Source organism: Euprymna scolopes, chromosome 36 (genome assembly GCF_053919585.1).
Source record: "Euprymna scolopes isolate OS-2025 chromosome 36, ASM5391958v1, whole genome shotgun sequence".
NCBI lineage: Eukaryota > Metazoa > Mollusca > Cephalopoda > Sepiida > Sepiolidae > Euprymna > Euprymna scolopes.
Genome location: NC_136517.1, coordinates 73,019,686 through 73,034,977, shown reverse-complemented (window position 1 = coordinate 73,034,977; position 15,292 = coordinate 73,019,686). Strand labels below are relative to the sequence as shown.

General features: G+C 30.2%; 1 protein-coding gene across 2 annotated transcripts in view; it reads left to right on the top strand.

Annotated features, from left to right (window-relative positions):
* The window catches only part of LOC145260595 (uncharacterized), a 58,291-nt gene that overhangs the window by 29,040 nt on the left and 13,959 nt on the right, over positions 1-15,292 (top strand). For both annotated transcript variants that reach the window (XM_080118871.1, XM_080118870.1), the window contains 8 exons: positions 1,221-1,337; positions 2,167-2,298; positions 5,245-5,613; positions 7,677-7,701; positions 8,993-9,044; positions 10,258-10,342; positions 13,228-13,448; positions 14,892-15,238. In XM_080118871.1, coding sequence (XP_079974997.1) covers positions 1,221-1,337; positions 2,167-2,298; positions 5,245-5,613; positions 7,677-7,701; positions 8,993-9,044; positions 10,258-10,342; positions 13,228-13,448; positions 14,892-15,238 — 1,348 coding nt within the window. The remainder of the gene's footprint in view (positions 1-1,220; positions 1,338-2,166; positions 2,299-5,244; positions 5,614-7,676; positions 7,702-8,992; positions 9,045-10,257; positions 10,343-13,227; positions 13,449-14,891; positions 15,239-15,292) is intronic.

The following is a 15,292-nucleotide window of genomic DNA, read 5'->3' as shown; positions in this document are numbered from 1 at the left end:
TTACTGAAAAAGTAGTGTAAAAATGTGACAAAATGCATATGGTCTTAAAGAGGGAAAAATATCCAAATGTGTGAAGCACAAAAGTAGTCATAACTTCCTTATTTTTAATCAGATTTAAAAAATTTAAAAAGATTCTTTCTTAGCTTATCAAGCTCTTTCTATATATTAATGAGATATTTTAAGCCATTTAAATTTTTTCATGTATTGCTACTTAAAGATGATGTGATAAAAAAAATTGGAATTCACTATTTCAGTGAGAGTTCATTTAACGATTACAAAAAAACGTTTTGGTTAATATATTTATTAGGTTGTTTTGGCTTATTTAAAATGTCATCTTGAAAATTAAAAACTGTTTTTGAAAATTTTTATTCATGCTCTAACTTGATTCAATCTGTTAACATGCCTATAAATACCTAGTTTGTAAAATTTATGTGAAATATAAATCTAACTCATGTTCAATCGCTTCTGCTAACTTAAGACCATTTAAACGTCTTTTTTTAAAACTTTGAAATAAATGATAATTCAAGGGAGCTAGGTTCGGAGAATGTACAAGACGGAGAAAGATTTCTCAACCAAATCCTCCTCAACGATCTTTAGTCAATAGTGCTGCATGAGGAGGAGATGAGCATTATCACGATGGAGGATGTTGACTAAAGAAGATCATTTTCAGGTAAACATGAGTGAGAATATGTCAGAAAAATATGAATGATTTAATAATAATCTAAAAATATGAATGATTTAATAATAATCTAAAAATATGAATGATTTAATAATAATCTAAAAATATGATGCTTTAATAATAATCTAAAAATATGAATGATTTAATAATAATCTAAAAATATGAATGATTTAATAATAATCTAAAAATATGATGCTTTAATAATAATCTAAAAATATGAATGATTTAATAATAATCTAAAAATATGATGCTTTAATAATAATCTAAAAATATGATGTTAAAAAATAATCCCGGTGATATGTTTAAGTAATAACAATATCCATTAAATAAATTACAACGGTTTAAAACACCCAGTCTACAAACTGACAAAAACTTTAGCAACTACCTGATAAAAACAAGTTGTATTATTTGCTTAAAGATTCTCACAGAAGAGAGGATTCTATTATGACACTGATGCTCGAGATACAAATAATCCAAAAAGTGAAGTTTATCTTTTAATTGATGATAATCTTTTATATTTTGTTTTTCTTGTTATTTTCAGAAAGACAAAACTGATGCTGATAAAGATGTACTTGCAGGAAAATCTGTGAAATTTCAGTCACCACCTCCAGCACCTCGTTCTCCAAACCCATCAAATGTAAATGAAGAAACTGACAAGGTAATCATTTGTATTTCTATTTGTTTGATCTATTTTATGGTTTCTCAGCCACTATAGCATGATGCTGCATGTTCAGTGGGGTTGCATAGGTGCATTCTGTAGACAACAGGTCAGTTATATCTGGCTCAAGTGGATGGAGATTACAATATCCAAGAAGTTGGCTGGCTCTTTGAACTAATGTTTTCTTGGGTACAAGGTTCCATTTTGTGATTGTGAGTCACTGAAGATTTTTCAAAAATTATGTTTATACAAAATGTAAGTTCCCCATGATCAGTTAGTTTTTATGTCCATAAATTAACAGCTGATGAAAGAAGAAAACCACAGCAAACATCATTAGGGTCAGTGATTGCTGAGAGGGATGACAGTATGGTTCTATATTAAGCTGACTGATTGTGTTCAGTTAAGAGATGTTATGATGGCAATTCTGTTGTTCGATATAGAAACCAACTGACAGTTTAAACTCTAAAAATAAAACGTTATTTATTTTAAATTTGAGTTGTGAGTTTGTTTTAAAGGAAAGCTTGTTTGATTGATACAATGTCCAGCATCAAAACTGAGTACTAAATTCAGATGAAGACAATGTGCGGTCGATCACGATCTGTGCAGTGAATGCACACAAACACCAGTTCACATCTGGCACCATTACCATTGGATTGCAAAATATAATACATATCACAGACACACAATCTTAATAGTGCAAAAATCTTGAACTAGGAAAAGATCTAATAAAATTTAATTTTTTATCTCCCCCTCCACTTTTTTTGTTTTTCGATTTTTTTTTTTTTTTTTTTTTTTCTATAAGTATCTTTGAAATATTTTGGTGTTTCAGAAATTACTTGGTCTCCTCCATAAATCAAAGATCTACATCCCTCCTCATTCATGTGTAATACAATCTGAATATCAGAAGAATTTTACTTGGAAGAAACCTTTGCCAAATTTCCCTACAGCAGCTGAAAATAAGGTAAGTCATGTCATTTATTTATCCTTTTTTAAAGGTGAATTTATGCATGCTAATCTATAAATATACCTGTGCTAGTTTGTTATATAAAGGACAGTTGCCTGTGTGTGTGTGTGAATGTACAGTTTAAAAAAAAACACACACACATAGCCAATATATTCTTTTGCAGCAGTTCCTCATATAGTCACAATTTTTTATTTCTTTTTTATATTGTTTTGGAAGTCACTGACTGCTAAGAGAATTTACTAATACCACACAGTGACGATAGCATCATAATACTGACAGCTGACAAAGGTAATGCTACTGTAGTAATGGACAGAGAAGATTATTCCAAAAAATTAGCAGACCTCATAGAATCTGGCAACTACTGCAAAGAACAAAAAAATCCGAACCAAAAAACAGAAAGGAAACTCTCACAGACCCTCAGCAGGATCAAACATCTAATACCCCCTGCAAAATATAGAGAACTGACTCAACACCACATTAGGCTACCACACCTATACGGCCTACACAAGGTCCATATAGACGGCGGCATCCTACTAAGACCCATCGTCAGTGAACGAGGCTCTGCATGCTACCTTTTGAGTTGATTCCTAGTGAATATAATAATGCTAATTATGAGCAAATCCTCATCATACGTCCAGAACTCACCTGACTTTGTTGAGATAATCAACAATGCTCCCATCCATTCCAACCAAATGGTGAGCCTAGACGTAGTGAGTCGCTTCACAAAAGTCCCAACCGATGAGATCCTAACAGTGGTATGGGAAAGCCTGACCTCAGATACCACACTGAAGGAATGCACATGCATCCCAACTAACAACTTAATGGAGGGGCTATCCCTCTGCATAAACACCACACATTTCATGATGGGAGCCAATATATGCAGACAGGAAGAGGGCCTAGCCATTATCGCCAGTGCTGGCCAACATATATATGGAGTAATTTGAGGAACTGGTAATAAGATCAACTCCACAAAAACCAACAATGTGGCTATGATATGTGGATGATACTTTCATACTCTGGCCTCTTCAGTAGGACATTCAAGTACTGTGTGAACTCAATTAACCCATCCATTCAGTTTATGCTGAAAAGGAACATGACGACAAACTATCTTTCCTGAATGTATTGATAACAAACACTGATCAGAGTTTTTATGTCGTCTGTATACCGAAAGCAAACCTCCACAAGACAGTACCTTAACTTTAACTTCCACCATCCATTTGTCCATTTGCTGTAAAAGCAGGTATAGTCCAATGCCTACAACATCGAGCGAGGACAAAATGTAATAACAGCATTACATATCAAAAAGAGATGGCCAATCTAAGGACAACCCTCCACTGAAATAACTACCCAGAGAGCATGACATCAGCTCCGGAAGATCTAGATCAAACACCAAAAGATACCACCCAAAAACCCACCACAGTCTGCACACCATACTCAAAAGGCCTATCCGAAAAATTTTGTTAAATATGCAGTCAGTATGATATTAGGACAATATTCAGGAGCAACTCAACACTCCCAAAACACTTTGTACGAGTAAAACCCCCGTCTGAAAAGCTCATGTGTTTATGAGATTTCCTGTAAATGTGGAAAAATCTACAAAAGGGGAAACGAGCTGCCCCCTCAAAGTAAGACTAGAAGAACACCGAAAAGCTGTCCTACATGGAGAAATCGAAAACTCAGCCATATCAGACCATATAGGAGAGAAAAAGTCACCCATTCCCCAATGTGGGATGATGTTAAAATATCAGATATAGAAGAAAGATGGAGGGTTAGAAAACTCAAGGGAGCAGCACATATGTTGGATGGCAACAACATCCTAAGCCGTCCAAGTATTGGATTTGGGATCCACTAATTACAAATTTTTATGGGGAAAATAAGAAAAAAAAAACAAAGAACATTATTAAAAAAGGTATCTTTCTTTCGATTTTTACCCTTTCACAAAATACACCCAACCCAAGGAGATAATCCCCCCCCCCCAAAAAAAATCTTTTTTTTTCTTAGAGTTGCCTCCCTTACACTGTTTTCTAGAGAAAAACAAAAACACATAAGATGTCTATCCACGTTTTCATAAAAAAACTTTTTTTCACTAATAGTGACAATTAATAGAAGGATTAAATTAAAAATTGAATCATAAGTAAGTCTTGAAAAATACTCTAGTGACCCCTGAAAATTGTCTTCTGTTTTTAATTTATGGACACACCCTCAAACCCAAGGTTCGATTTCTTGCAATGCAGAGCTAACCCCCTTTCGTTAGTTGAAAAAAACATGGAGTTTACACCTGACGACGATCAAAGATTTTATCGATCAAAACGTTGTGCCAATAAACCCAAGATGAGAATAATTGTCCAAACAATCAAAATAATACAAACATTCATATCTCATCTAAAAAATGCAGAACTGCAAAGGAAAATCTATCAGTACATACCTGTGACAAAACGAAAATATATTAAAAAAATTATGTAAATTGATCAGTTTTATTTTTATAAAGAAAATCATTTTCAAGTGATTAATGGGAATTAGTAGGCATTACAAGATAAATCTAGTATGAATTATTATCTCTTTGTTTTTTGATATTATTTTCAAAATAGCTGATGAGACAGTCAAGAGACAGAATACTCATAAAATTTGATTTTTTTATTTAAAAATAAAACTACTTGATCAATTTATGTGACTTTTTGGAATATGATATTTTTTTCATCACAGATATGTGGATTATACAGATTTTTCTTTTTTTTTCTTTTTTTTTTTGATACGGGGAGAATTCTGGACAAGAACCAGAAATTCTGCAAAACTCAAAAAAGTGGATGACATGATGAGGGATTATTTTCTAATAAACACCACGTGTCAAATTTTTTATTTAAAAACCAGAATCTGTTATTAAGTAGATTGGTTCTCATTTACCAGATTAGATATTTTCAACCTTTTTTTTTTTTTTTCTTTCAGAAAACCTTCCAGTCAGTTTCCATTTTTAAGGCCAACACCTCATCCCCTGATCCCATCCTTAAATTATCTGAATATCAGCGAAATTTCCAGGCATGGACACCATCACCCACAAAACCGGCATCTCCGATTACATCTGCTGGAAAGCCTGTTGTAGATTCAGAGGAAAATGTGCAAAGGGAAGCGAAGCAGAAGGTAGAAAAATTGTCTCCACTTTGCATAGCTGCCCCAAATATCGAGATGTATTCATCCAATCAGAGAACCAACACAGACAGAGATCGGGAGTCAAAGGAAGATGGAGCAGACATCAGTGTGACAACTCCAGAAATGTCTGCAGATGATGATGAAGACAATGATAAGCAGGGAAATTCTGTAAGTAGAAAAAAAAATGAACAAAAGTAAAAACAAAAAAAAACCCAAATGTTTAGGTGCATATTTATAAAGAGATACACATAAGATATGGCAAAATAAAATTAAATAACAGAAAAGTTTATGAATACAATTGTTTAAATATTAGTGAACACTAAAAATTGCAGAAAATTATCAAGTAAAATTTAATAATAAATAAAATTAACTTGAATTAATTTGAAGTTAATAAACTCCAAACCAAACAAACCATGTAGTCTTCATATAAGAAGAAAGATAGATACTCTACAACATGTTAGCTTGACACAAATGTTACTTGAAGGTCGTTGACTCCAAATAATATTTCACATGCATTGCAATATAAAAATATTTTGCATGCATTGCAATATAATAATATTTCACATGCATTGCAATATAATAATATTTCACATGCATTGCAATATAATAATATTTCACATGCATTGCAATATAATAATATTTCACATGCATTGCAATATAAAAATGTTTCGCATGCATTGCAATATAAAAATATTTCGCATGCATTGCAATATAAAAATATTTCACATGCATTGCAATATAAAAATATTTCACATGCATTGCAATATAAAAATATTTCACATGCATTGCAATATAAAAATATTTCACATCCATTGCAATGTAATAATATTTCACATGCATTGCAATATAAAAATATTTCACATCCATTGCAATATAAAAATATTTCACATGCATTGCAATATAAAAATATTTCACATGCATTGCAATATAATAATATTTCACATCCATTGCAATATAATAATATTTCACATGCATTGCAATATAATAATATTTCGCATGCATTGCAATATAATAATATTTCACATGCATTGCAATATAATAATATTTCACATGCATTGCAATATAATAATATTTCACATGCATTGCAATATAATAATATTTCACATGCATTGCAATATAATAATATTTCGCATCCATTGCAATATAAAAATATTTCACATGCATTGCAATATAATAATATTTCACATCCATTGCAATATAATAATATTTCACATGCATTGCAATATAATAATATTTCACATGCATTGCAATATAATAATATTTCACATGCATTGCAATATAATAATATTTCACATGCATTGCAATATAATAATATTTCACATCCATTGCAATATAATAATATTTCACATGCATTGCAATATAATAATATTTCACATGCATTGCAATATAAAAATATTTCACATGCATTGCAATATAATAATATTTCACATGCATTGCAATATAATAATATTTCGCATGCATTGCAATATAAAAATATTTCACATGCATTGCAATATAAAAATATTTCACATCCATTGCAATATAAAAATATTTCACATGCATTGCAATATAAAAATATTTCACATGCATTGCAATATAATAATATTTCACATCCATTGCAATATAATAATATTTCACATGCATTGCAATATAATAATATTTCGCATGCATTGCAATATAATAATATTTCGCATGCATTGCAATATAATAATATTTCACATGCATTGCAATATAATAATATTTCACATGCATTGCAATATAAAAATATTTCACATGCATTGCAATATAATAATATTTCGCATGCATTGCAATGTAATCAACAATTTTTATTTTTTCATTATTGTATCATTTCGATTAATCATATTTCTACTTTAATCTTGGTTGATGATTTTAAAAAATTTTTAACTTCAGTAACGCATCTTTTCCGACACGAGAACCTATATCAGATTTTCAACTAAACTCTTTGTTTAATCGTCAAATGTAAATTATCATTCTGGCCACCATGACCAGGTAGAATGGTTAATTATGTTATTCATAGTTATTGCCTGTGGTAAGGATTGAACCTTCAACTTCCACAAGATCACCACTAAGTGAACAAAACCAATTGAAGGTTACATCAGCAGAAATGTTGCGCAAAATAATAGATGATGTTTGTAGTCCAAATAGTCCAAATGATAAAATTTGTATGTGGAAAAAAAATAAAAAAACAAAAAATTTATTTTAAGTTCTAATGATTGCTTTTAATTTTCCAGGTGAAAAATACCGAACATTTTGAATGTAAGTCTATACTTTTGTATTCTATTATATATTTCAACTTTATCATTATTGACAAAAATGAGTTGATAGATAAAATTCACCACACATATTTTTCTAATCTATTATGTGTGTCCGTCTTGATATAAAGAAGAGAAGAAGCTTGCAAGTTGATTGGCAGAACATTGTTGTGGACAATCATGGTTTTTATTTTGAAGACATTTTAGTTGTTGCTTTTAAATAAATTCTTGCATGATACTTTAAAAAATTTATTTTCTAATTTTTTTTTTTTTTTTTTTTTTTAATATGGTATTTACTTATTTACTTTTCTAATCCAATTTATTTTTCTAATTAACGATTAATGGGCTTACTGAAATATTGCTATAAAGGTTGGAATGATAAATTTGTTGCCCTAAAGAAAACAACACTACAGCTTTATTTCAAAACTTTTACTGGAAATATCAATTCTGGTAACTTGATTATGTAGTAGAGCTGACATCTATTTAATGTAGCTGCCTTCAGCCTCAATATGGATCCGAAACTGGGAGCATGCCTTTTCCACAAGCGCTGATGGAAGCTCGGCAAATACTTGGCAAATGGCGGTGATTAGGCTGGTTTTGGTGTTGTGGGAGGTCATGTTGGTGATGTTCTCTATGTATAACCAAATGAAGTAGTCCAGCAGGTTCAGGTTGGGGGAGGAGGGAGCCCAGTGAGAGAAGGGTACAAAGTCATAGCACTTCTTTGGACTTGTGGGTCACACTCAGGGTCTACCAGTGGCCACCTGATTGCACCAGGGGATCACCACACTCTTCAGCAAATTCAAATACACTTTCGTGTTGACTTTTAAGTTGACTTTGAAGATGTGAGATGGCATGATATGACCCTCACTTGAAACCACACCAAAGACCATTAGCGTGGCTGGAAACTTTGTTTTTATCACCCTGGGCACGTTCCTGTTATTTGTGGCAATCCAGCGATGCATTTTGAAGGTGCTGGCAGTTGTCATAACTTGGATCGGTAGAGAACATGAGTTGTACAGCGATGAATCTCCGATCTCGCTCGTTGAACATTGTGTCACTTTAGACATGGTAGAAGGCTCCTATCGATCTTGGGATTTGTGCACAACTGGCTAACTAGTAGATGGTCTGCAACAAAAAAGAAGAAAACCGGTTTTTATCAAACGGAAATGGAATCATGTTGTCTTTTCTGAGACAACAATTTTATTGTTCCACCCTGCATTGTTTTCATTTTTTATGCATGAGAATAATTTATTCAAAGTTATGTTTTAAATCTTTAGTTGTAAATAATTTTTCAGCTGTAAATAATCCAACTGAAAAGACAGCACCTGTAAATCATCTAGAAAATCTGTAAGTATTATTTGGTCTTTCAATCTTTTGTTATTTTAAGTCATTTTAATGGCTTTTATGTATTCAATTAGATGCTTTTCAAGCCAAAGCAAAATAGTCTTTCAATTGATATGCAAACATAAAGTTAAAATTATATTCTTGAAATAATTTGACGGCATCAATTTTATTTTGTATTATTTCTACAGTGTTACATTATTTACTTTTCTTGAAAAAATAAGACAAAAATCAGAAATGTTTTTTTTTTAATATTGAATAATCTTGATATTATTTTTTTATACCTTAAAAAATAAGACTTTTCTTTTTTTTTATCTAAATGTTACTATTTTTCTTTCTGTTGACAGACACAGCCATGTGAGCAAAATTAACTATTTATGTAACGATATTACTTATACAGACACAAGTGTCAGCAAAAAAACGTGTGATACACATACACACGTACATGTAATGTAATATATCAGTAATATGTATACATGATGTGTGTGTGTATACACAGTTTTGTAGCTAATATTAACAGTAATTTAATACTAGCCTGAGATTTATGCTGCTCTGGTTCAATAAACACTGTCTTTGTTATCATTTTTAAAAACTTTTAGAAACAATGAGTTAGATTCAAAGTCATCTTTACCAGGCACTTGATGTAGTAGAGTCTCAGTTTGCGATCATATCATCTATATCGTAAAAATGAATGTACATGTGTCTGACATGTTTTGCAATATGAATAATCATGTATGCAAATTGAATTTTCATGAACACCAAAGGGAGGCTTAATCCTTATAATAACAGATAATAATAAAAAAGAAAATAATTTCTTTCACTTTTAATAGACACAAAAAATATTCCCTTCCTCTGTTGAAAACACTTTTGAAGTTTGCTGATTTTAAGAAAAATGAACACAAACCTAATTAATAAGAAAAGACAACTTGAAAAACTGATGAAAGCACACAAACTTTTTCTTATTAATTAGTTTTGTCTTATCTTTTAGTTTTGCCTTCATTTTTTATATTTTTTAGGTTTGTTTCAATAATTTCAAGGGATGATAATTGCAAAGCAATAGCAAATGGGCAAAACCAACTAGTTGTTAATATTAGTGATAATTCATCCATGGATTCACACTTCAAATTCTTCAATATGTCATCATTTTTTTTTTTTTTACTCCCCCTCCTCCCTAAATATCACCTAATTTTTTTTATTTTTTCACTAATTTTCTTTTTAGGTACTCTGAGTATACAGCAAATTTTAAGGCTCCGTCCAAATGTCATGTGAAAAATGCGTGGGATGTGTCGACTCCTGCTGATGAAGTAAAACTTTTGACATTCTTTGTTTTGATATTCTACAGAAATTTGTAAAGAATAATATGTGATTCGATGGTAGATTGCTTGATTTGTGTTTTTGTTCCGATCCTGTGAAATGATAAGCAACATGAAGGGATTGAGATGAGGAAAACAGTTTTTTTCCAATGGATGAGGATTTATGCTCTCTCGATTTATTTGAGAGAAGCTATGAAAATAGAAATGCCTAACTTAGCATGGATAATAAAACAAACTTGTATGATATTTTTCGTAAGAAGGACACATCAAATGAAAGAAAAGCAAAACCTTTTTATAAACAACAATGAAAGGTATTCAAGTTCCCTCCAACATTGTGTGTGTGTTAGCAAACGTGTAAACCATGTCAAAGTGAATGAGAAATGAAGTAAGAAAGTTTAGTTTCCAAAAGTGTAAATTCTATTTACAAAATTGTAAATTATTTTTCTTTAAAGTCACCACTGGACAACACTATGATAATAGAGCTAGTTAATGTGTGTGTGTGTGTGTGTATATATATATATATATATATAATATATATTTGTTATTGTTGTTTTTTCAAAGCGATAAATATGGTTAATGTTGGCTCCGCCTCGAAGCTCATTTTTCTTTTCTTTTTTTTTATTTACTTAGAAAGTCGTACTTTAATTTGTTTGAACGTATATAACATTTTTATTTATTTATTATTTTTAAAACAGTAATCTATGTACACACGTGTTTCGAAGTAATTACCTCTCGTCAGCGTATCTCAACTGTTTCTAGGGATCGAACGTCAGACCATGTTTACCACAGTCCGGTGCCTTAACCGTTAGGCCACGAGCCCTAGATGACTTTACTGTTTATTTTTATCGCTTATAAAAAATTATATATATAATAAAAATAAAAAATTTATTATATATATATATATATATATATATATATATATATATATAATAAATTATTTATTTTTATTATATATATAATTTATAAAATTATTATTTATTTTTATTATATATATAATTTTTTATTTTTCCCTATCTTACTCTTCTCTTACTTTTTGTACTTAATTTGTCCTGCTTAATATTTTATAATTTAATTTTGTTTATCAGAACTTCGTTGTAAGATTTTTTAAATTAAAATTTTTTTAATTTTTTATAGAATTTTTAAATGTTTTTAAAAAATTTAATATTTTTATAAATTAAAAAATTTTCTTGGTATTTCATTTTCTCATATATTATTTTGTACATTCTTTTAGCATTTATTGTTCTTTTCTGCCCTTTTCTCCTTTATTCCCATCATATCGCCTTTTTATAAAATAAGTTTTTTCAATTCTAATTTCAAAAATTTAAACAAAGGAGATAATGTTAGCATAGATTGCAAAGATCAATTCCTAAATAATTTTAAAGCAACTAAATCAGTCGTCGCACAAAAAGAAAACAAAACCTTTTTTCTGAACAATAATGACAAATATTTATGTTACCTGCACCGTTGGGTGTAGGTTGGTGAAAATTAAGAAAGGAATTTCTTGATTGGCTTTACTTTATACAGAGTGATTGGAAAGTAACTCCTTAATATTAAGTGACTGTAATTTGTTATGAAATATAATTCTTACAAAAACTGAATATAATAATAAAGTGTATCGCATGAGGTTTTATTTAGAATTTAATATAGGTGTTAGCATTCAACACTAGGTTTTCAAGATGTTTGGGAACCACATCAACTGATTTTGCAAGGAACTATCTTTCTCTTACTAAGGAGTCGACATTTATCAAGGTTAAAACTCGTTTGGATATTAGGGTTAATGAGATGATTAGATTGGCAGCTGAATGGTGATGAATATTATTAGAGGATTTCAAATCTCCACATATCACCAACTTAAAACAATAGCTAACCCAGAAGACAGCATTTTTTTTTCCATCATCAAAAATGTTGCTCATCGAATGTGAGAACTAAATAAAAAAAAAATAAAGGGCAACCTCACAACCCTCATCCTTCCCTTTCATTTCTTGTAAGAATTATAGTTTACCAATAAATTTCAAGAATAAGGAGTTACTTTCCAATCACTCTTTATATTAAAGAGATTAGATGTTACCACAAAAACGATATTGAGATTTAATTTGCATGAAGATTTTTCATCGTATGTTTAATAAATTTTACGTTTAAAAAAATATTTCTACCTTGTGTGTTAGTGAGAATTGTTATTTTTTTTTGTTTTCTTTTTTTTAAGTTGCAATTTTTGTACCAAAATAAAAGAATTTCGAATTCATTTTTCCATAAATTTGTAACATAACAAAAAATATTTGTGTAAATAAAAAAAATAATTTCTGATAGATTTTCGTAAGAGATTACATTTATTTTAAGTTTAAGTCCAGTCTCATTGGCAAACATTTATGTGTAGGTGTATTTTACCATTTATTCCTAAACTGTCCTCCCTAATGTATGTATTTATCTATTGTTATAAATGAACAAAATTTTAATTAATGCGTTTGATTCATATTTGGATTATTCAAATTACTGTTATTGTCTTGAGTTTCATTTTCACATTTCTACCAATGTAAACTTCTTGAGGCATATTTTGTCAAACTCAGGAATCTTTCTGTCAAATGAAAACCTTTATTTAATTCATGACAGTAGCAGGCTCCTGTTCCATCAACCATGATCAGGTAGAAGTCCTAAGTAATTTGCAATTGTATTTCCAGTTTCTACAGAAAGATTTCCTAATTAAACAAGATACACCTAAAGAATGTCAGAGGTTATATCGGCCGAAACGTTGTCAAAATAACATTCAAGATTAGAACAGTAGTCCAAAGAATCTAAATATGAATTATCAATCTTCATTTAAAAAATTAAAAAAACATAAAGTGTTTTATTTAATTGAGAACTTATTTTTGCAATTTTAGAATATCCAAAGTGATAGCTCAGTTCAAGGTGACTGGTACTCTGAGGTTTTAGACCTGCGACGGAAGGCTTCTGAATATCGTCATCGTGCCGAAAACACACATTTCTGTTCCGGTCGCATGGGACAGCTGTTATTGGATGAAACTCAACCATGTGAACCAGCTGTCTCAAGAGAAGACGTGAGAAACCTAAAATCTGCTGGCATTATTTACAGTAAACATAAGTAAGTACATTTTTAATGACTTCATAATATTCTTAGATGTTTGTTGTATGTACCCGACATTAGCCAGGAGGGTTTTTTTTAACTTTCACTTTTTTTTTTTACTATGCCATTTGTGTTGTTGTTTTCACCAAATTATTTTTTTTAATACGATTTTGAAAATTAGACTTAATTATTTGGTATTGTTTAGTTATTACATTATTAATTTAACTAAGCTGTTATAAAATTATAACTAATTTTGTCACTGTAATTTTTTTTTAATCTCTATAATATTATTGGATGTAAGCAGCTCCTAAACTTAATTTATTAATACATAAGGATTTACTAAGAATTTTAAAACCAGTTTAAATGATTTTCTATTTGACAGTTTAAATACTTTCAAATTCTTTTTAAATTTTGAACAGTCACAAAATAATTCATTCTTTTTGTTTTTAATTGTTGCCAATAATTGATTAAGTTGTTTATGAAGAAGCTGAAATGTATTATGGTTATTCTAATTTTATAATTTTTATTTTTGTAGATAGGATTTTAAAAAGTTATTTTTAGTTTGTTAAACTATTGCATCATTGATTTTAATTAATTAATCTATCTATATAATAAAGTAAAATCTATTTTCCTCTGTACATTAAGACATTATAGATTAATAACCAAATCTTTCTTACACTAATCTGTTCCACCATTCAATTAGCATAAGCCTGCATGCATGTTTCCAGAAATTATGCTTTCATTTTGTCTTCTTTAAAAAATCTTTACATTTTCTCTGGAATAGCTGCTTCCCCCAAAATAATCACCCCAAAAAGAAAATGACTTATTTTACTCACTACTAATATTTACTCCTACTATCACCCTTTACACTGAGACCTAATTTTTATGAAATAATAATGTCATGAACACTATTTGTGTTTCACTTTTCATAATACTGCTTTTTTTCTGTTATCTACCAGGCATTTTTGATCAAAATAATTACTGTTCTCAATTTTATGGAGTATAAGAACACTTCATTATTCAAACTTATATTTTCTTCTTTTTATGTTCATTTCAAATTTTGAACATCATACAATTTATATAAGAAAATATTAATATACTAGCAGGACCCATGTACCAGCATTGCACGGTGGAAGTATGCCCCATACTTCACCTGTAAAAAAAAAAAAAAAAAAAATCAATCAAACTATGGTTGTTAATGGGAGTCACTGTTGACCCAGTATAATAGTGGAAAAAATGAATGTAACGTGGTGAAGTACCGATGCATTTCATATATGTATTTATATATTGAAGTATTTAGCTTCCAAATAATCGCTGGTGCTACCAGATCAGGTTGTCTGAAGATATTGGCTTCCTGATACAAAATGCATCACTGTATTAAATATGCAACATGATTACAAAAAATCAGACATCAAAATGGCAATCTGATTTTCATCAAACATTTAATTTTTCTTATTTTAGTCTGCAAAATCCTACAACAGTTCAAAACAGCCAATTGTCTTCTGACTCTGCTACTGAGTCTCAAATGATACTGGAAGATGTTAGCAATGATGCTGATGTTAGTGTTCATAATAAACCTGAAAAAGATGATGATGCTAACTGTCCCCATACCATGTCAGAAAATGATACCATCTCTGCAGCAGCTCCCAAGGAATCCTCACCAGAAACCGAGTCACAACCTGTTGGTCGAATTCCTACCCCAGAACTCCAGGAACAGCATATGATACGCCACCATTTAGACAGAACCACCCCAACGAAAGGAAATCTCCTTATCACATCACCAATGACCCAGAAACAAATAGAAGCTTGTAAGTGATTTTATGCAATTATTGCAGTTTGTTTTATAATCTGAACTCTTCCAT